Source organism: Cynocephalus volans, chromosome 12 (genome assembly GCF_027409185.1).
Source record: "Cynocephalus volans isolate mCynVol1 chromosome 12, mCynVol1.pri, whole genome shotgun sequence".
Lineage (NCBI taxonomy): Eukaryota > Metazoa > Chordata > Mammalia > Dermoptera > Cynocephalidae > Cynocephalus > Cynocephalus volans.
The window spans coordinates 62817339-62836896 of NC_084471.1; the positions used below are offsets into that span (position 1 = coordinate 62817339).

Genomic DNA, 19558 nt, shown 5'->3' on the forward strand with positions numbered 1-19558 from the left:
GAAACTTAGAGCAGGTTAGCATTTTATTAGATAAAAACAGGAAGGAGGGTGCCTATCCACTTTCTACTGGCTCAGAAGAGCAACCCTCCCCTCCCCAAGAAAGAACAGGCATCTATAACACTGAGTTATGGCAGAGGATTAGGGCAGAAAGCTCCTGCCCCCTCCAATCACCTGTAAGTCTTGTTACCAAAAAAAAAAAAAAAAAAAAAAAAAAATCTCACTACAAATCCTGGGAAGGGGGACGACTATACCTGGCTCTTGCCCTAAGTGGGAGACCTTCCCACCTCCACCAAAAAATAGATAGGCTTCCACTGGTCCAGGTAGGTGGAAAGGGAGAGTAATTTCCAGTCTGTGGGCCTCATTTCCCAGATGCTTTCAGCGCTCCTCAAAACCAGGCATGGGGAAGGCCCTGGCAAACTGTTCCACCCGTTGCCTGAGGTTGGCCAGACGCTGACTTGTTTCTGGGTCCTTCAGCAGGAAGGATTTGAAATCCTGGAGCTTGGCTAGAGAGCAATGAAATTTTAAAAAAGTGGTCAGAGCTCTAGGGAAGGCGCTGAGATCAGCTGAGGGAGGGAGCAGAGTGAGTGTAAACCAGCCAGCTGGGGTGGGTGTCTTTTTTGCCTACTCACCAGTCTTACTCTTCACATCCAAGCCAATGTTGACTCCTTCATCTATAAAGGCCACAACCTTCCGGAAGTCATCCTCACGGAACTGTCGAGAAGTCAAGGCTGGGGCCCCTGGGAGAGAGGGAGGATTATTTGCTATAGCCCAAGCCCACCTGACAGCCATCAAGTATGGGGGCCCCTTTCCTCCTCCAACTCCAGATCTCACCAAGCCGCAGGCCCCCAGGTGTGATGGCGCTTCGGTCTCCAGGACAGGTGTTCTTGTTGGCAGTTATGGATACAAGCTCCAGCACCCGCTCAGCCCGAGCTCCATCCAGGCCCTTGGGCCGCAGATCTACCAGCACCAGGTGGTTATCAGTGCCACCTAAGAGGGGGATAATAATCAGGGAGCAGTGAGTCCTGGGCCTCTACATGACACTACAAAGGCCCTCACCCACCCACCCCTGGCTCACCAGACACCAGTGAGTAGCCTCGCTCTAGCAGCGCATCAGCCATGGCCTGAGCATTCTTCAAAACCTGGAGGGAGTACTCCCGGAACATGGGGGTGCAGGCCTGGAGCATGAGACAGCAACTGTGACCCCAGGCCTGGACCCAAGCCCTGCCCTGCCTTCCTTCCCCACCTCCCCCAGCATAACTGTGACCCCAGCCTTGACCCCTCCCATCCTGGCATTTCCCTTCCATCAACTTCAGTTAGCAAGGTACAAGGTCTAAGCCTCCAGGCCAGTGCCCCCCACTCCCGCCAGAAGAGCAGGCCTCCAACCTGCTTTAGGGCCACAGCTACTGCAGCAATGGCATGGTTGTGGGGGCCCCCCTGCAGGGATGGGAACACAGCGAAGTTGATTCGATCCTCAAATGTGTAAGGGATCTCCCGTCCAGTCTTGGGGTCCACAGTTTGCACCCCTTTACGATAGAAGATGAGTCCAGACCTGTGTAGGAGGTGGGTGGTCAGAATATAAGCTGAAAATATGGACAAGGGATGGGGAAAGCAAAGGAAGCTAGCTGGCCTGGGCCCCTGAGGGCTCTCAGAGTACACCTCAGTTGGGTTTGGTGTGCTGGATTCCAGTGATAGAGGGAATCAGCTTCTCACTCCCACCCGTAAACCCCCTGCCAGGGAATGAGCATCATGGGCAAGAAAAGGAGAATTGTCACGGACTGGATAGACATCTTCAAGACTGCAGGTGGGAATGAATTCCTCTCACATCCAGCCCAACGATGCCCTGGAAATAGGGCATGAAGGCAGGGAAAAGCAAGGCCTGACATCAGGGGAGCCTGACCTGGCCCCTCGAAGAGTCTTGTGAGTGGTGGTGGTGACAATGTCCGCATGCTTGAAAGGTGAAGGGATCACCTTGGCAGCCACCAGGCCACTGATGTGGGCCATGTCTGCCAGCAGGTGTGCCTTGACCTCATCACACACCTGGGCAGGTACAGAGACAGGCCTCAGCCTGGGGAGGGCCCAGACAGACCTACCCAAGGCTGCCCCTCCTCCCAGATGTCCCCACCACCCCCTGGGGAGATGCCTGGTACTTCAGCTCCCCACCAACCTCTCTCATGCGAGCATAGTCAATGAGGCGAGCATAGGCACTGGTACCAGCTATAATGAGCCGTGGTCGGAAAAGTCGAGCAGTCAGTGCCAGCTGGTCATAGTCAATGAGGCCAGTTTTGGGCTGGATAGACAGACAAACAGCTAAAGCCCGGAGAAGGAAGCAGGGCAGCTCACTCTCCTCCTTGACCCTGAGGGCTGCCTGGGGCTCCAGCCTTTCACCTTCCCCAGGAAAGGACTACCAGGGCCTGAACAGCCCCCTCCCAACACACTAGAGCACTCACGTTGAGCTTATAGGGCATAGACTCGAAGAAGATGGATGAGGCTGAGATCCGCTTGACATCGGACATGTAGCCATGGGTGAGACTGGGAAGTGAGAGGAAGTAAGGAGGCCTCAGAGGGGAATAATCCCAGACAACCACTCCCTTGCTGCCAAGCTCCAGGCCTCTCTGGAACACTGGCCCTAGTATTCAGTGCTCTCACTGCTCCGTCCACTCTGATGGGCACTGATGTTACTGGGTTCTTATCTTCCTCATCCACTGTACCATGCAGGACAGGGAGAGCCTGTTTCATCTTTACGGTACACGGTAGGTATTCACTAAATGACTCCTTTCCCACGCCAATACTGCCCACCAAGCCCATCATCCACCCCAGCCACACTCACTGGCCCCCATCAGGTAGGTCCAACCCCATGATCCGGTCATGAGGCTGCAGAAGGGCTGTGTAGGCGGCCAGATTGGCTGGGGACCCCGAGTAGGGCTGGACATTGACTCCCCACTGTTTAGGATCCAGGTCAAAAGCCTCCAAGGCCCGGTGCTGGCACAGCAACTCGATTTCATCCACTACCTCTGCTCCTCCATAGTATCTGCCATGGGAGAGGGGTATATAAGGGCACAAAGAAAGGACTCTTAAGCAGCAGCAAAGGACTGGGAAGGTCACTCCTCTGCGAACACTGGGAGGTACAGGTAGGTTTCCCCCACTGCCAGCACCATCCTTGATGCTGCCCTCCAGCCCTCTGGTGCCTAGCCCTCACCTCTTGCCAGGATAACCCTCCGAGTACTTGTTGTTCAGACAGGACCCCAGGGCCTCCAGCGCAGCTCGGCTGCAGAAGTTCTGGGGTAGTGGAGGGGCAATGTCAGAAATACTGAGCCCCTTCCCTTGGACCCCCACAGCCCTACCCTGCCAGAGGTCCAGTGGGGAGCTAGGCTCCACAGAAAGCCTTGTGTACTCGGGGTCCTTGCCAGGCCTGGGGCAGGGCCAGAGGCAGCATTCTCAGAAATCCAACTGCTATGACGGGTGTCCCCAGCAAGGCCACCTGTCCACATAAACTTGTATTTCCAGGCTCCTTTTTTTTTTAAAGATGACTGATAAGGGGATCTTAACCCTTGACTTGGTGTTGTCAGCACCACAGTCACTCATGGAGCAAACCGGCCATACCTATATGGGATCCAAACCCATGGCCTTGGTGTTATTAGCACCACACTCTCCCGAGTGAGCCATGGGCCAGCCCCCAGGCTCCTCTTTCTTCTTAGGAGGGAGAGAGGGACCAAATGAGACTGTAGGAGCTGGTAGGTTCTGGAAAATCCCTAATGCCCCAACCTCATAAACTGAACTGGCCCTGTCTTTGCTTCAGAGGATAGTAAAAAGAGAGGGAAACAAGGCCCAGCAGAAAGGCTCTGAATCTGAAAGTGACATCTGGAGAAATATCAGTAAAGGTGACTGGTTACTTCCTGCACCCTTGGTGGCCCAACCCCTGCCCCCTCTCCCCAGGTCCCACCTCTGAGGCAATGAGCTCCAGGCCACGACACTGCCTATCCTTTTCCCTCTGCAGCAGCTCCCACATCTCAGGATCACTATCCAATAGACTCTCCTGGCCTGTCCAGCCGCTGCTTGCTTCTCCAGTCTGAGTCTGGGCCGCTTCGCTGTTCTGAGCCCGAACAGCCATCCTGACCAGCTGACCACATCTCCGCAGAGGCTAAAGGCAGGAAAAGCCAGGGTCAAATAAAAACAGCCCAGAGAAATTGTCTCCCAATCATCTTCAGCCATGCCTATACGCCTCTCTGGCTCCACACCAAGCAGCCAGATGTCCAGCTGGCCTGTTATTCCAGTTCTCACTACCCCCACCTACACTTTCAAAAGCCAGTTCTAGAGCCAAGGTTGAGATCAATGTCCAGGGGGTTGCTCTGATTTGCTCCACTCACCTCACCTCAGAATATCCCTCCACCTTGCCCCATGAACCACTCTGCAAAGCCACAGGGCAAAACTTGTCCTCCAGAAGCCTGTGTCTCCCAAACTCAAGAGAGGACCACTGAGATTCCACAACCTCCCCATCCACATGAACAAAAGGGTGTTCCTGCAGGGCCTCCATAAACTGTACCCCAGTCAGGGGAGGAGAGATTGAGTTAGCAGGGGTCAAGTCTACAGGGTGTAGAGGTGGTTTCCAGAGCAATGATGGTGGGAGGATAGGGTGTTAGCAGGCTCAGGGGAAGAGGTGTCTGTGGTGTGGTGGGGGGAGGATGTCTGCCCCCAGGGAAGCCAAAACCTATATCCTGTCCCCTTCGCCCCCATCCCCCTTTCCACTTCCTTCTAGCCCACACTACCATGGGACCCCTGCCTGATGCAAGCAGTGGGGATCAGTTGCATCATCTGCACGGCTCAGAGCTGGCAGGGAAGTTTGCGGGTAGAAGCCGGGAACCCGGCTCGTTAGCCAGCACAGCGTCCGCGGGGCATCCGCGGTCTTCTCCCCTAATGCCACGTGAAATGGGAGGTCACGAGACCCTGGGGCGTCTGATCACCAGAATGGGGAGGGACCCCAGTCCGCCCCACGCGCGCCCAGGTGTCTCTGAAATTACCTAGTTAGGCGTCCGCTCCCTGGGGCCCCAGACCACGTGCGTGGAAAAGCCCAGAGAACCCCAGAGTTTGTGATTGGGAACCTAAGGCAAGAGGGGGACTTCTTGTCCACTGGTCACCCAAGTCTCCCGAGCCCCATTCTTACCCGAGTCGTCCGGAGCAAAGAAAAGGGAAGCATCGCAACCTGAGGTCGCAGGGAAGTCCAAACACTAACTCTGGCCGGAGGGAAAAAGCGGATCGGTCTTCTTCGAGAGCGCTTGCGCAGGAAGAGCGACCCGGGAAGCCAGAGTTAAGGGGAGGGACCTACGCCTGCGTGATGGTGGCTCCTTTGTGGCCTTATGGGAATTGTAGTCCCCCACCCCCACCCTTTCTACCTAATTTTTCCATCTGTAACCCCAGGGTCAGAGGCTCTTGCCTGAAAGAGAAGAGGTCCAGTGCCACCCATCTCCTTACTGTCCGGAAGCTTTTCAGGGTTTGATAAATTTGTTTTTTTGTTTTTTCTCCTGTCGGTTGTTAGACAAGCATTTATTGGTTCCCTACTGAATATTGTTAGGCTCTCTGGGTGATCCAAAGACTCCCGTACAAGATAGAGCATCAGATGCACTGGAAAGCACCCTGGTTTGGAAGGGTGAGACCTGAGATCAAGTTCCAGCTCTGAGAGTAACTAGCAAATTAGCCTATCTGGGCCTCAGTTTCCTCACTTGTAAAGCCATAATAAAATGGCGTGTGGTGGGCATTAAATGAGTCTGCGTGTGAACATGCTCTGTGATGGATTGCCCTCCCCTTCTTCCTCTGACTCACCAACTTGCCTCCTCCAGACATCCTCCTCCTCCCCCTCCTCCTAGGACATCTGGGAGCAGAGTGAGGTGCCTCCTACCGTTGTTGCAAGTGTTGCATTTTGTTACCTCTTCACCTCTTGATGTCCCAGCAGCCAGTGAGATCTCCTTATATCCCAGGGCCAAAGATCTTGGAACTGGAAGGAATCTTCCTTTAGCCTGACTTCATCTGGATAAAACCCTTGGGAGAGAAACTCATTGATCCCTCTAGGAATAGGTTCCAAAACCTGGGCATCAGAATTGGTTGGGAAATATGGCATAAATATGAGTGGGGGGCTTCTTCTTAGAGGTTCTAATTCAGAGGATTGCAAAGAGTGGGCATTTGCCCACTCATGCTGACACACAACCAAGCACCTTCTCAGTGATTCTGATAAGCAGCAGTTTTGAGAACTATTGCCTTAGGCAGGACTATAACACATTCACTCATTCAAGAGACATAGTGAGCTCCCACTCCACTCCAGGTATGCCATAGCCCTGGAGATATGAGCTCACTGCCTGCTGAGACATCAAGAGGTGAACAAGTAAAATTCAACAAGTGAAATAACAGGCAGAGACACTTCACTCGGCTCTCGGACGTCCAGATGTAGTAGTAGCAGGTGGAGAAGATGGCCATGGAGGAGGCAGGTTCCTGAGTCAAAGAGGGGGAGGACAATCTATTGAAGAGCATGTTTACATGCAAAGTCTCATTTAATCCCCACCACACACTATTTTATTATGGCTTTCCAAGTGAGGAAACTGAGGCCCAGAGAGGCTAACTTGCTAATTCCAATCATTTCCACCTGTTCCCTCAAAAAAATTTTTTTTCTTTTTGGCTGGGTGGTACAGGGACCCAAACGGTGACCTTGGTGTTATAAGGCTGTGCACTAACCAACTGAGCTAGCTGGCCAGCTATACCACCTGGCTCTCATACCAGGCCTTAGAAATCCCCGCTTAGTTCTAGCCTCCTTTACTCCCACTCTAGCCTCAGCTTTTCTCAGGTGTTTCCAGCAATAGGCCCAGTGGTAGGAGGCCTCTGGATTCTTCTTCCAACCTCTGATCCAGAACCACTCCCTATCTCCCTTCTTCTTTAGTTGACCCTATTATTCAACCATCCATCTATCCATCCATCCAGCAGACAATTATTTTGTGCTTACCAACTTTTCACTCCCAGGCTTGTCTGGGTCAAATCCACCCTCTGACTCAGTTTCCCACTAGAGTCAATGGGCATTCTCCTGGAGAACACTGCTTTCTCCCGGTGGGTACCTTAACCCAGGACCCCAGGCAAAGAAAGGCTGGAGGGGAGGAGTTTCTCTGTGCCTAGGCCTGTCCCTATCCCTGGGTCCTATGGGAAAGGGGGCGGCTGAGCTGAGAACTGCTAATGAAGAAGCAGCCAATTAACGCCCAGGCCAGGGTTGGGGGCGGTTAAAATTAGCAGCCACGGCTGCAGGAGGAAGCTGACTGCAGGGGTGGGGAGGGTGGGCAGCTGGCTGAAGGGGGCTGTGTTTGCAGGCAGCAAGCAGCAGTGACGCGGCCCCGCCCTCCAAACCTGCTCTCATCCCTTCCCCCATCTCCTCATCCCAATGCTCCCTCCTCCCTTATCCGTCTGCAAACTCAGCGCCCACGAAATTAGGAAGGAAAAGGAAGATCGATGACTCCAGATGCCACAAACACCGTTCCCCCTCCCTCCCAGCTTGCTGTCTCCCGCCAGCCCAGTGGAGCTTAGCAGGTTGTCAGCGCTCTGCCTACACTGTCCCTACATCTCCATCCCATTCAAAGTCTTGTGTCTCATTCCCCAAATCGCCCTAAATGGTCCACCTGATACTCCCCACTCAGGTCTAATTCCTATCCTATCTGCTGCAGCTTCCTCTTGCCCACCCCAGGGAGTAACATCCTCACCTCAGGCAGGGCTCCCGCTTCAAGGGTTGCCCTCATCTCTGTTTAATCCGGTCTTGGATGACCTCCATGGTGCTAGCTCTGTCAGTCTTTGCCTCAGTTTTCTAGGAGGTGCCCAGGGAGGAGGCCCTGGCCAGTTCTCTACCAGACAGAAGCCCTACCTCCTACCTGCCCCCCCCCACAAAGGTCTCACACAGACGCGTATTGGATTTCACTTTATTTTGTTCCCTTTCCTGTCTGTTTTGGCGTAGAAAAAATATCACCGAGAGGAAGCAGCCGGAGAGGGCAGGTACAGCTGGACTACAGGGACGGGAAGGAGGCGGGCAGAGCGCAGGGGCCCGGCGAGCGCCTGTGCCCAGGAGTTCTGCTTCCCCTACCCTAGTGGGGTTCGAAGAAAAGGGGACAGGCATATGGCAGGCAGAAAGGGATGGGGAAAGGCCAGGGTTGGTGGGTATTTAAAGTCTTTACACAGGGGACAGGGTAGAGCAGGAGGACAAGTGCTTGGGGATAGAAAGATTGGGAGGAGGATGCCAGGCCAGGCCTTATTAAAGCTGTGGGCAGAGGGAGTGCCCAGCCCAGCGCCAGGGGCAAAAAGGAGGCTCAGTGTGGACATAGGGGACGCTAGGAGGCCTCCAAGCCCTGCCTGTTGTGAGGCTGCGCTATTATGCCTTCACTTAAGGGTGTTTTGGAAAGGGCTACCCCAGCCTCTTTGCGGGCATTTCCCATGAGGAAAAAGGGACCCACATCGGCTGGTGGTCCCCGGGACGGCTGTTCGCCTCCGCCCCCTGAGTGGAAGGGGTGGACGCGGCCACAGGATCAGGGGAGGCGGGGTACAGGGAGGGGTCCCACCTAGCTAGGCCAGGATCTGGCGGGAAGCTCAGGGCCGGGCTGGGGTGGGGCGCGCTATCCAAAGTAGGGGTGCTCGCTCTGGAAGTTATAGTCTGGGCACACCTTCTGCACCAGTTTGTAGTCAAAGCTGAGGAAAGAGACGAAGATGCAGATGACTTTGAAGGGCTTGGCACAGAGCCAGGCCGCCTGGCTCTGCGTGTGCTCAGTGAAGCACACCTGCGATGGGTCGTACAGGCACGGGCGGTGCTTGCGCGCGCGGTTTGTCTTCTCATACTCCACGTGGCAGTTGAAAGCATGTGACTCTTTGGCCCCGGGCACTCCCAGCGCGCCCCCAAGTGACCCTGCCAGTGCGCCCCCAAAGGTGCCCCCAAGCTCGGGCCCCGCCGCTGCTGTCGCCATCCCCAGTGGGGGCCCCAGCCTAGGAAGCACCCCCTCCAGGGCCAGCGTAGACTGCAGAGGGTGGGGGGCGGACCCCGGCAGCCAGACGCCCCCGAACTCGACACGCTTGGAGGGCGGAACGATACTGACACTGAGGTTACCCAGGCTGGACGAATTGTGGCGGAAATACACACTGAAGGTACCGTTTACATGGTCCACGATCTTGCCGGTCACCAGCAGCGAGAATTTGAGGGTATGCACCCGAAAGTAGAAGTCTCCCCAGCCAAAAATCTTTTTGGCGCGGGCCGCTTTGATGGATGGCTTCCTCTTGGTGCGCGGCGAGGGCAGCGCCCGGGTCTCCCCGGCCGCCCCGGCCCTGACCAGCGCCCCCGTGTGGTTAGCCGGCCAGGCCCAGCTCCAGGCGCGGGCGGGGCCCAGGCCGTCGGAAGCCTTGGGCGACGGGAGCAGTTGGCCAGAGGCGCCCGGTCCGGCCGTGGTGGGGCGCAGCTCCAGGTACTGCGGCCTCCTGGACGCTGGTATCTGAGCACTGACGGCCTGTGCACGAAGAAAGAGGAGGAAAGAGAGACGCTGGGGTCGTCCGTGGCAACCCTGGCAGAGCCCTACCCACACCAGCCTCTTTGGCCAGCCTCTAGGAGACCAAATGGAATCGTCCAGTCCGCACCGAGTGGTTCGGGGAGTGTGCATCGGAGTAGACCTGAAGCCCTTTTAAGCTGTGTGGTCCTGGACAAGTTACTTCATCTGTCTAGGCCTCAGTTTCTATATCTGTGACATGACGCTGAAAATGCCCCTGTTCTCACAGGGCTCCAGTGTGGGTCAAAAAGCCAAAGCCAGCTTGGGTGCGAGCAGGGAGTGGCGCCCTGGAACCCGGCTGTCTTCCCTAGCCTGGCCCCTGCTTGGTTCCGAGTAAGGGGCCCGGGAGGAGCTGGACTGGAACAAGTGAGGCCACGGCCACATTAACATCCAGCATCCAGAGGAGGTGCGAAGACCTCCCGCGCTTCTGCTGAGATTAGAGCCCCTCCCGGCCTCAGCCCTGACTGGCCGGCTGGGAGGGGGCGCTGGAAACCGGCTGAGCTGAGCCGAGCCGAGGAGAGTCCCGACGCTGTGGGCCGAGGCTTGGGGGATACACGGGTCCCCGGCACTCCTGCTGTGGTGGAGGCCTCCTGGCGGTCCTTCCCTGGGCAGCAAGGGGGGCCGGAGGAGCCGCCCCGCCCGCTCCCACCCGTCTCGGTGTGTCTCAGGTGGCGGCCGATCTGGGAGACAGCGCGGGCGCGAGTACAAGATGGATCGAGAGGCGGGAGCGGCCGGGCCAGGCCCGGGCCATCAATTATCTGGGGCGGGGGTGGCGAGTGGGGGTGGCCGGGAGTGAAAGAGACGGGAGAGAGCGAGAGGAAGAAATATGGAGATGCCGCTCCAGCGAGGGGAGCGGGAGGGAGAGGAGAGGGAGAGGAGCCGAGCGTGTCAGAGTGTGTCAGTCAGCCTGTGCTAGCCGCTGCCATTGCCTTTCGGTGTGGCCCTGACCGCCTGCAGGTCCCCTGGGGGGAGGCAATACTGTGCTTGTCAGTCTTGGGTGGTTTTGTTTCTGTTAGTCTGAAATCGTTGTGTGTGGGTCTGTCTACCTACAGTGGTTCTGTGTGTGTCTGCCTGGGGTAGCTAGTACAGTATCAGTCTGCGGTGGTTGTGCGTGTGGTTGTGGTGACTGTGTGTGTGTCTGCCTGCCTGTAGTGGCTGCATGTCTGTTGCGTAAGTCCGTGGTCGTTATGTATATGCTCCTGGACTGGCTGTGTGTTTGTCTGTGTGTTGATCTGAATGAGGCTGCGTGTGTCAGTTTGTGGTAGTAGTGTCTCTGTGACTGGCATGGTTGTGTGCCTGGATTGGCAGTATGTCTGTGTATAGTAGTCTGAGGGTAGCTGTGTGTGATTGTCTGAAGGTGTCGCCTTTCTTGCATGAGCTCCTATCATCCTCTGTCCACATGTCAAGCTCTTTCTAAAGGGGTGTATCCACAGGGATAGAACAAGTGTGGTCTCACTGTGTTCTCATTGGGGGTGGGGGGTATGTGTATCTGTGTGTGAATTGTATATGAATGGTCCCCATGGGGTGGCCTACACTGATGTGCAGTCTGAGCTGTGGGTAGGTAAGGAGGCAGGCAGCATGGGTGCCCCCTTTGTTTGCACACGCCCATGTGTACACGCTGTGTGTCCGTGGGGGACAGGAACCAGCAGCGCCAAGCTGCTGGGCTAGAATCTCCACCGCCTGGTCCCTGTCCCCGCAGCTCTGCGATCCCAGGTTATTAATGCTGCCGCCACTCGCTCCTCATACATATTTATCGCCCCCTTCATTCCTCCTCCCAGCCATCCCTCCTCCCAGCCCAGGTGAAGGGGGTGGGGGCAGCAAGAGTGATTGACTCAGATGAGCTTGAGCTGGCAGCTAACAACCAGAGGGTGGGACAGAGAGGGGCTGGGGTAAGGGGGTTCCAGGCCACAATGGGAGGGAGAAGAAGCTTGTTGGGGGTGGGCTGAGAGCCTGGGAGTTAGGCTCAGTGAGGTGAGCCATTAGAGGAAAGAATGGGTGAGGCTTTCAGGGAAAGCTGAAGGTTGGATCATTTGAACTCTGATCTCTAACTTACCCCTCTGGACCCAACCACTGCTCTTTCCAGGGGAGCCAGCCATCCAAGTCCACTGATGCCTGATGCTATGACCCCAGATGCCTCCAGTCCACCTCCTCTCAGCACACCCCAGCACCTCTATGTCCTGCACCCAGCCCGTGACCTGGCCAGGGCTGGTTTACTCCAGTGACTCCTACCAGGCAGGGGCTGGGGGAGGTGCCAGGGTGTTCCCCTCACCTGATCCCAGACAAATTGTTGTCTCTGCTTCTCTGATCCTGGCAAATCCCTGGGCTTTGGGCACTGGCGCACACACACACACCCCACCCCCTAGCTGGAGACAGCCAAGATAAAAGGGAAGAGTTGGGGGGGTGGCCGAAGCAACCTTGTGGGGGGAGCTTGGACAGGGAGGGGTGAGAGTCTGCAAGGAAACGAACCGAGAAATGGGAACATGGAATAAAATAAAATAAAATAAAATCCTCCCTCTGGCTTCCTTGATCGCTTGCATTCTCTCTCCCTCTCTTGCTCTCTTTTTACTGTTTTTCCATCTCTCTCTCCCACTCTTCTCTCAGTCTTTTTGTCCCTCTGTCTCTCTGTCTCTAATTCTCTACTTCCATGATTCTGTTTTGCTCCGTGTTTTTGTCTGTCTCGCTGACTGTGGTTCTCTCCCTCTGTCCTTCAGGTTGTCTGTCTCCAAGGTGGGTGGGAGTGGGAGTGAGGGAAAGCAAGGTGGTAAGTAAGGGCAGTCCTCTTTGCCCAGAGCCCATGTCCCTCCCACCTATGGCTCACTGTGGGAGTGGGGTGTTGTCCGAGGAGGGGTACCCCTCACTCCAGAGCTGGTTTAATTAAGCTAATTGGGTGCGGTGACATTTGCAGAGGGGAGAGGCTAGTGCGGCTGTCGGCGCAGGGGGAGGAGGTGCAGCGGCTGGGTGTGGGGGGGGCTTCAGCAGGCAGGCTCCTTCAGGCCCCAGCAGGCAGAGCCGCACCAGGAGAGTTTAGCCCCTAAGGCAGTGGGCCCACGCACCTGAGGGGAGTTGAGGCCGCTTCTTGCTGCTCAACTCTACGGGGGGAGGGGGCCTTTTGGAATGTGACCACTGGGCCTGGGGAGAGGATAAGGTTGTCAGCCCCCCAGCCGCATTGCAGGGTGTACCTCTCCCGGGCCTCCAGACTGGTCTGTAGCTTTTCTCCTGCTGCGTGGGTCAGGTGGGGCGCTGGGAATTAGGCCAGGGGAGGGGACAGCACCCTTTGTTTGGAGAAGGAACAGGCCAGGCCTGTGTTGGGAAGGGGACGAAACAGCACACTGAGCCCCTGCACCTAGAAAGAGGCACCGCAGTCAGGACCGGGTGGAGTCTGGCTGGGAACCAGGGATAGAGATGGGGATGAGGACAGAGGTGGGGTGGACAGGACAGGCTGGGGTGAGGACTGGGACAGAGATGGAGGGGGACTGGGATTGGGGACTGGGCAGGCACAGGTATTGGGTGCAGGGATGAGAATGCAACAAGCATAGGCATGGGGACAGGGATGAGGTGGGGATCAGAAATGGTGGGCAGGCATTGGGCAGAGACAGGGATGCATATGGAGTAGGGACCAGAGGAATGAAAATGGGGTACAGAACATAGAACGGATGGGAACCAAAATGAGGACAGGGATGGTGGATGAGGGATGGGCACTGGGGACAGGCAGGAATGAAGAAGGGACATGTATTGGGTGATGGGGAAGGGGGCAAAACAGAAATGGGGGCTGGAGGATGGTCATTGTGTAGAAACAGGGACCCAGGAGATGAGGGTGGAGGACTGGAATGGGAAATGGGGGACAAGGAAAGAGATGCGAAACACGGACAGAGACAGGAGCTGAGGACAGGCATGGGAGACAAGCCAGAGGAACAGGCAGATGACCAGGCAGGATCAGGCTGTGGGAGGGGGCCAGGCAAGGGGAGGCGAAGACACCTGGTTCCAGGCTCTACTACGGCACGGCGGGCGGGCGGGCGGGGGCTGCCGGTTGGGTGGGCTCTGCGCTCGGGCTGGGCGCCCCCTCCCCCTGAGCCCCGCCTGCCCGCCTGCTCGCGGCCTGCCGCGCAAGGCTTACCGTTATCTGAATTTTGATTTTATTTTATTTTATTTTATTTCTCTGCTTCCTAGAGCCGGCGCGGTCCCCGCGGGAACGGCCGCCCCCCGCCCCCCGCCCCGCGCCTCACTTTATTATTGCAATAAATGTGCCTATAAAGGCGCCGGCTCCCGGGCGCGGTGGGGGGGTGGGGTGGCGGGGAGCCGCGCGCGGGGATGTAATTTCCCGAAGCCGAGCCAGAGGGGGGGTGGGCGGGGTGGAGGCGGAGGAGGGGCGGGCGGGGAAGAGGGGGAGACTCGCCAATTTCCAGCGCTCAAGGCAGCGCTCCCTGCTCCGCATCCCCACTCCTCAGCTCGCTCCCACCCCACGCCCTGCGACTCCCCCGCCGTGTTTGAGCCCCGGGCCCTTCCCCCATGTCCTTGCCCCCTCTCTGTCACTCTAGCCCCCTCATGGACCCACCCATTTGAGTTACACAAGCTCTGTCCAAAGTTCCTCATCTCCTTGCCAATTACTCCATCTCTGACCCCTGTGAGGACCCCCTGCACTTACCCCCTCTCTTTCAACATTTATCTCTTCCCACTCCAATTACCTGACTCCAGTGACCCCCTTTGGCCTTGCTTCTGTCTTTGTCACCTCACCTCTTCCCCAGTCACTCACTCCTGGTTCTTCAGCTCCTCACCTATCTCTACCCATGAGCCTCTAAATTCTCCTTTCCAGTGGGTGCCCCTCCCATTTAGTGGGGCTCCCACTGCAGGCTCTGGCCCAAGGGAGCTGTCACAGCAGTCCCTTCCCTTGTGCCCCTGGACCAGCTGAGGCCCCTGATTACCCCCAAATCCCCACCAGCAGCTCTGGACCCTGGCCTAGGCTGTGCGTGCCTAAGTGGCCCAGCTGGAGATTAGCTGGGGGGCTAGAGAATGGTATGGAGGCAGGAGGGATGGCTGGACCAGGGGCCACCGAAAGCCAGCTCCAAGAGACTTGCTTCAGGCCTAATCCTTCCCTAAGGCAGGATAGAGCTGGAGGATCCCACAGGGCCCCGCCCCTGCCCTCCCCCAGCTAATTAGTGATTAGTGATTAGTGATTAGTGACTATTGATCGCCTGCTGCTTCTCCCAGTAGGCAGATGCTTTGGTAAGGGGTGGGGGGAGACAGAAACATAGAGTGAAAAAAGGAGTCAGAGAGTGTATTAGATGCTGAAAAAGCCCTGGCAGAGAGACCAGAGCCCCTGGCAGTGGAAGCCAGGAGTTCTAGGCCCTGAGAAAACAGGAACCTGGAGCAAGGAGGAAGGAGGGAGAGAGTCCTGGAGGAAGGGCAAGTGAGCAGGATGGGAGAAGGGAGGGTTGTCAGCGTTTGACGCTTAGGGTGTCCCAAAGAGCTACCCAGCCTCTTACCCAGTGTCAGCCTCACCTTTTGCCCACTCCCAACACTGGCACCAAAAACACCCTAAACACACATACATAAGCCATACTCAGGTACATGAACACATGCTCACAATCCCATACCCACACCCAAATGCACTCAAAACCACAAGCACACAGATACACAACTCACAAACCCCAGAGGCAATACCTGTGCCCCAGCACACAGATGCACCAGAGACCCTGGGGTATACACATGGGCACACACCATACTCACAAGTGCACACAAGTACACAGAGATGGGTATGTGGACACACAAGCAGTTCTCTACACACACTTCCCCATGCACAGTTATACATATTCATACATTCACAGTGTGTACACACACAAACAGATTCTCACAGGCACACAACCGGACTAAAGGGCAGGTACACTCTCCCCTGCTGACTCTGACACGGAGGCCCCACAGCTGCAGTTCTCTCACACTCAGATAGATCCCATCGCTCATATCCTCATGCTCATTCTCCCTCAAGTCTCCACCAGATGTTTCATTCCCCTTCAGGGGGCAAAGGAAATTAAACCAGATCTGTCCACAGGGGAGATTATTTGATGGGGATAGTGGGGAGGAGAGTGAGAGGAAGCAGAAATGAGGGGCAGGAGAGTGCCATCCCTACCTCCTCTTGACCTCAAGCCTTTACACATGGGTAAGTGGTGGGGCACAGACCCCCTTCTGCAGTCCTCTAAGGGCAGAGCTGGGCAGCAAGTTCAAAAGAAGCTCATGCTAGTGGAAGCAGTTTTCATGGAGGGGGCTCCTCTGTCCACCTTCCAGCCCCTCAAGGTCACCAGGCGTCTGGGAGAATCAGGGAGCTTTATCGCTAGCTTCACTAGGACAGCGTCTGCCTTGCTGGAGTTGCTAAACGCGATTTGGAGGAACAGACGAGGGTCCAAGTGTTGGGGGTAGAACTACACCCTTCCTAGACTCTGCAGGGGCTGGGGGATTGGGGTGTAGGAAATGAGGGTTTCGGGAGCCACCTGCTCACCCCCAAACTAGGTAGGTCACAGTTGGGGTGCAGGAAACAGGGAAGGCAAGGTCAAGGGAAGCTGATGGAAGGAGCTGGAGGGGCCAGGGGCTAGGCCCCCATTGTGGGACACACACTTGGGCACAAACAGATGGCTGCACTGTGAAGCAGGCACTTGTACTCACCCATGCAAAGCTAACAAAATCACACCACACCAGCATACACATGCACCCTGGGCCCCAGCGCGAGACACCCAAGCCTGGCTTCCCTGGACACATGTACACAGGTGCACGTGTTGACCCCCGCAGTCCACACCAACACATATGAGCACACTGTGTACAGGGGCTGAAGCCTCCGAGTCTGGAGGGAGGCAGATCAAATCTGGGCCCCCTTAGCCTCTGGGTCCTCGCCCAAAAGCCTCAGGGTAAGAGACAGCCCAGGGGAGTGGGGGCAGGGAGGGAATGGGAAGAGAGACTTCCCTTCCAGACAGCATCCCACCTCAGCGGGGTGGGTGAAGGGGTGTGTCTGTGAGGTGGTGAAGGGGAGATGGTGTCTCCGCGGGAAATGTGATGGGAGATCGTAGCCAAGTTCGGCCGTATCTGTGCGAGTCCGCGTGTGCGCGTGTGCTCGGGCCGTGTATGCTCGGAACACAGAGCCCACCTGGCATTGTGACAAGTGCAGAGAAGAGAAATGGGAAGGCGGGGTGGAGGGGTGGGAGGACAGACAGACAGCGAGGAGGGCGATCGAGGTTGGCGCGGAAAGCCGGCAAGGCTGACACCCTCCTGGCTTGTCTGTCTGTCTCGCACTCCCGCTCTGTCTGGCGCACTCGCGGGTCGGGCTTCGTCCCCTCCCCCGCCGCGCCTGAAGCCAGAACCGAGCCCGGCCTCCACCGGCACCCCCTCCAACCCTCAGCCAACTTGCTCTGGGAGAGTGCCAGTCCTGAATCGGGCGGTCTGTCTGTCCACGTCCCCCACGCCGCGCAAAGTTGGGACGCTCGGATCTGGGGGCGGGGCGGGCGCACGGAGCCCCTAGCACTCTGGGCTCTTCGCGCCCCGGACCCCACGCTCGCGCCACAGCCCTGCTGCCCTTACCTTCCTAAGGAGCCACGGGCCAAAGAGCAAGAGGAGCCATTCTGGGAGCAGCCGCATCTTCCCGGCCGGCTGAGTGGGGCGGGTCCCGGGGCAGGCCGGAGCCGGGCCTGGGGGCGCGCGACTCCGGGCTGGAGGGCGGTGGGGTGGCAGCAGAGCGGCGGGAGCAGGCGGCGCGGCCCGCGGACTGAGCGAGAGGAGCGGAGCGCGGCGCTGGGGGCGGGGCGCGGGCGGGGGAGAAAGTTGGGTCTGACTCCGGCGGGCGGGGGGGGCGGGGCTCCGACGCTCCAATCCCGGCCGCGCCCCGCGCGCCCCCTCCCGCCCAGCTGGGGGCACCGAAGGTGACTTTCACCCCGACACGCCCCAGACACGCCCCTGGCCCAGGTGCGAAGCCGAGAAGGTGGAGGGGCCCAGGGCCCGTGTACCCGAGAGGCGGGGTCTGTACACCGCTGAGGCATAGGGCCGGGCGTGGGGCTCCGGGACCCTGCACCCGAGGCAGGGGGCGCGGCGCAGCGGGAGCCCGGAGAGGCTCGGCGGCGCAGCAGAACGAGGGGCCCTCGGTGCTCTGGGCCCTTCTATGCTCCGGGCCAAAGTGGGTCCCGGGGCAGGAGCAGGGCAGAGGCCGAGGTGAGGGCGGGTACGGCTTCGGGCGGCCGCCGCCGCGCGGCGCTGACGGGGATGGATGGGCGCCCCGCGGCTCATTCGGCCCGGAGATGAGAATCATTGATCACGGACGGAAACCCCATCACGTCTGTCAATAGGGCTGACAAACGGCGCCGTTGCCCCTGCCCCGCTGCACTGCACCTCCGCAGTCTCAGGACCCCTCCGCTAGACCGGCCTTTCACTGCCGGTGCCCCTCGCTGCCACCGCTGGCCCCCACGCCCCTGCCCCCCGCCCCCGCGGCCCGGCCTCTTGGTGCAATCTCTATCCCTTCCTTTTCCACTGCCCTATCCTTCTCCATCAGTTCTTCTCGGTCCTTGTCCCCTTCCCTGTCTGACTCTGTCCTTGTCTCTGTCCCCAGCCCAGCCCTGTCTCTGTCCCCATACTCTTCACTGTTTCTTCATCAGCTCCCTCCTCCCGCCAGTCTCTCTGTCTCTCTCTCTCTCCTGCCCGCGGAGTCTTCAGCTGTCAGCTGTTGCTATGCACTGAGGCTGTGGTTGAGGTTGTGGTATGACGGACACCTAGACAGGGAGAGATAGGGACAAGCAAAGAGATAGAGAGACAGGCGCATATCTTGAGACACAAACATACACCCCCACCCCCACCCGGCATGTACGCAGATACATTTACAGGGCCAGGCCACACTGTAGAGATGAACACACACACAGAGCAAAACACGTTCACTCCAAGGGACTGGCACACACAGACACAGATGCACCAGCACACACTTGCTTTACGCACACGCAGGAGCACACAGTGACAGAGACAGATGCACACTTGCACCAAGAGACAAGCACACCCAGGCAGGTACTCAGAGCACTCCTCACCCCACCCCACCCCAGCCCACCCCAGTCCTCCTTGGCAGAGAAGCAAATATCCACAGAGGTGGACACACACACCGACACACACACAGGTGTATGCTGGCACTGGCAGTCCAAAAGACAAGCCGAGGCACAAAGAAAGAAACAGACAGACAGATATGGGATGTGACAGACACAAAAAAAGGGTCAGGGAAAGGACAGAGGTGCTGATAGGATGAGGCAGATGCAGAGACACCCAGGAGACACAGACAAGTCAGGAGGCAGAAATCTGGGCTGAGAGGACAGGGCAGAAGTGCGCAGACCCAAGGCCAGAAGTCCCCAGCCAGAATCCCCAGTCTAGGTCCTAAGCACAGGGTCTGCTTAGGCAGTGGGTAGGGGCAGTAGGCACACCCAGGCCTAGGGTGCCCAGGACAGAAGCCCGTCACCAAGGTCTTGATCTTCTGGAGTTCCAACCTCCTTATGCTACAGTCTCAGGTCACCCCATTCTCTCTCCAGTTACATATGTGCACGCACACACACTACTTCCTGTCTCCGTGTCTTTGCCTCTGCCCCTATATCTCTCCATCTCTGTATCTCTGTCTTACATTCTGCCTGTATCAGCCTCTGTCCCTGGTTCTGCCAGTGTCTTTTCTTGTCTCTATCTTAGGCCCCCTCCTGCCGTGTGGGGTGGGGAGTTTGGGAGGACTGCCTCCTGGTGGACCCTCTCCTAGTCGGTCCTGGTGGGCAGAGGGAGAATGCTGACCGGAGGAGTGTGCCTTCCAAGCAGCAGCTGGGGGCCCTTCTCTCACTGTCCAGAATCTTAAGGCGACAGGCAGAGAATCAGTGGCTCCCAGGGGGGCACCAGATGCATGGCTGGCAGACGGAGGGGGTGAGGGGATGGGGCTGGTGGTGGTGGGGAGCAGACAGGCACTAGGGGAGGGAGGGGAGCCAGCCGGCAGAGGGCGAAGGGGGTGTGGCAAAATAACCCGAGGGAAGGAAGTGAGA

General features: G+C 57.6%; 2 protein-coding genes across 2 annotated transcripts; both read right to left on the reverse strand.

Annotated features, from left to right (window-relative positions):
* Positions 1-10: 10 nt before the first annotated feature.
* Positions 11-5266, reverse strand: SHMT2 (serine hydroxymethyltransferase 2). Its single transcript, XM_063074952.1, has 12 exons — positions 5159-5266; positions 3941-4138; positions 3197-3276; positions 2828-3028; positions 2448-2529; positions 2165-2287; positions 1898-2037; positions 1384-1549; positions 1076-1175; positions 832-987; positions 630-737; positions 11-503 (listed from the first exon to the last, which is right to left on the reverse strand). Exons 1-12 carry the CDS (start codon positions 5189-5191, stop codon positions 376-378), a joined length of 1515 nt encoding a protein of 504 aa, XP_062931022.1. The 5' UTR covers positions 5192-5266; the 3' UTR covers positions 11-375.
* Positions 5267-8004: 2738 nt separating this feature from the next.
* NXPH4 (neurexophilin 4) lies at positions 8005-17153 on the reverse strand. Its single transcript, XM_063076215.1, has 2 exons — positions 17097-17153; positions 8005-9503 (listed from the first exon to the last, which is right to left on the reverse strand). The coding sequence occupies exons 1-2, from the start codon at positions 17151-17153 to the stop codon at positions 8625-8627; spliced, it is 936 nt and encodes a 311-aa protein (XP_062932285.1). The 3' UTR covers positions 8005-8624.
* Between the last annotated feature and the right edge of the window lie 2405 nt (positions 17154-19558).

Bases quoted from the DNA above. Each gene is read 5' to 3' on its own strand.
- SHMT2 (XM_063074952.1), bottom strand. From the start codon at position 5,191: ATGCTTCCCTTTTCTTTGCTCCGGACGACTCGG. The intron at 2,038-2,164 runs GTTGGTGGGGAG...GTACCTGCCCAG, and splicing joins ACTATGCTCGCATGAGAGAG to GTGTGTGATGAGGTCAAGGC. The intron at 1,550-1,897 runs GTCAGGCTCCCC...CCTCCTACACAG, and splicing joins AAGACTCTTCGAGGGGCCAG to GTCTGGACTCATCTTCTATC.
- NXPH4 (XM_063076215.1), bottom strand. From the start codon at position 17,153: ATGCGGCTGCTCCCAGAATGGCTCCTCTTGCTCTTTGGCCCGTGGCTC. The intron at 9,504-17,096 runs GTAAGGGCAGCA...CTTCGTGCACAG, and splicing joins GCCCGTGGCTCCTTAGGAAG to GCCGTCAGTGCTCAGATACC.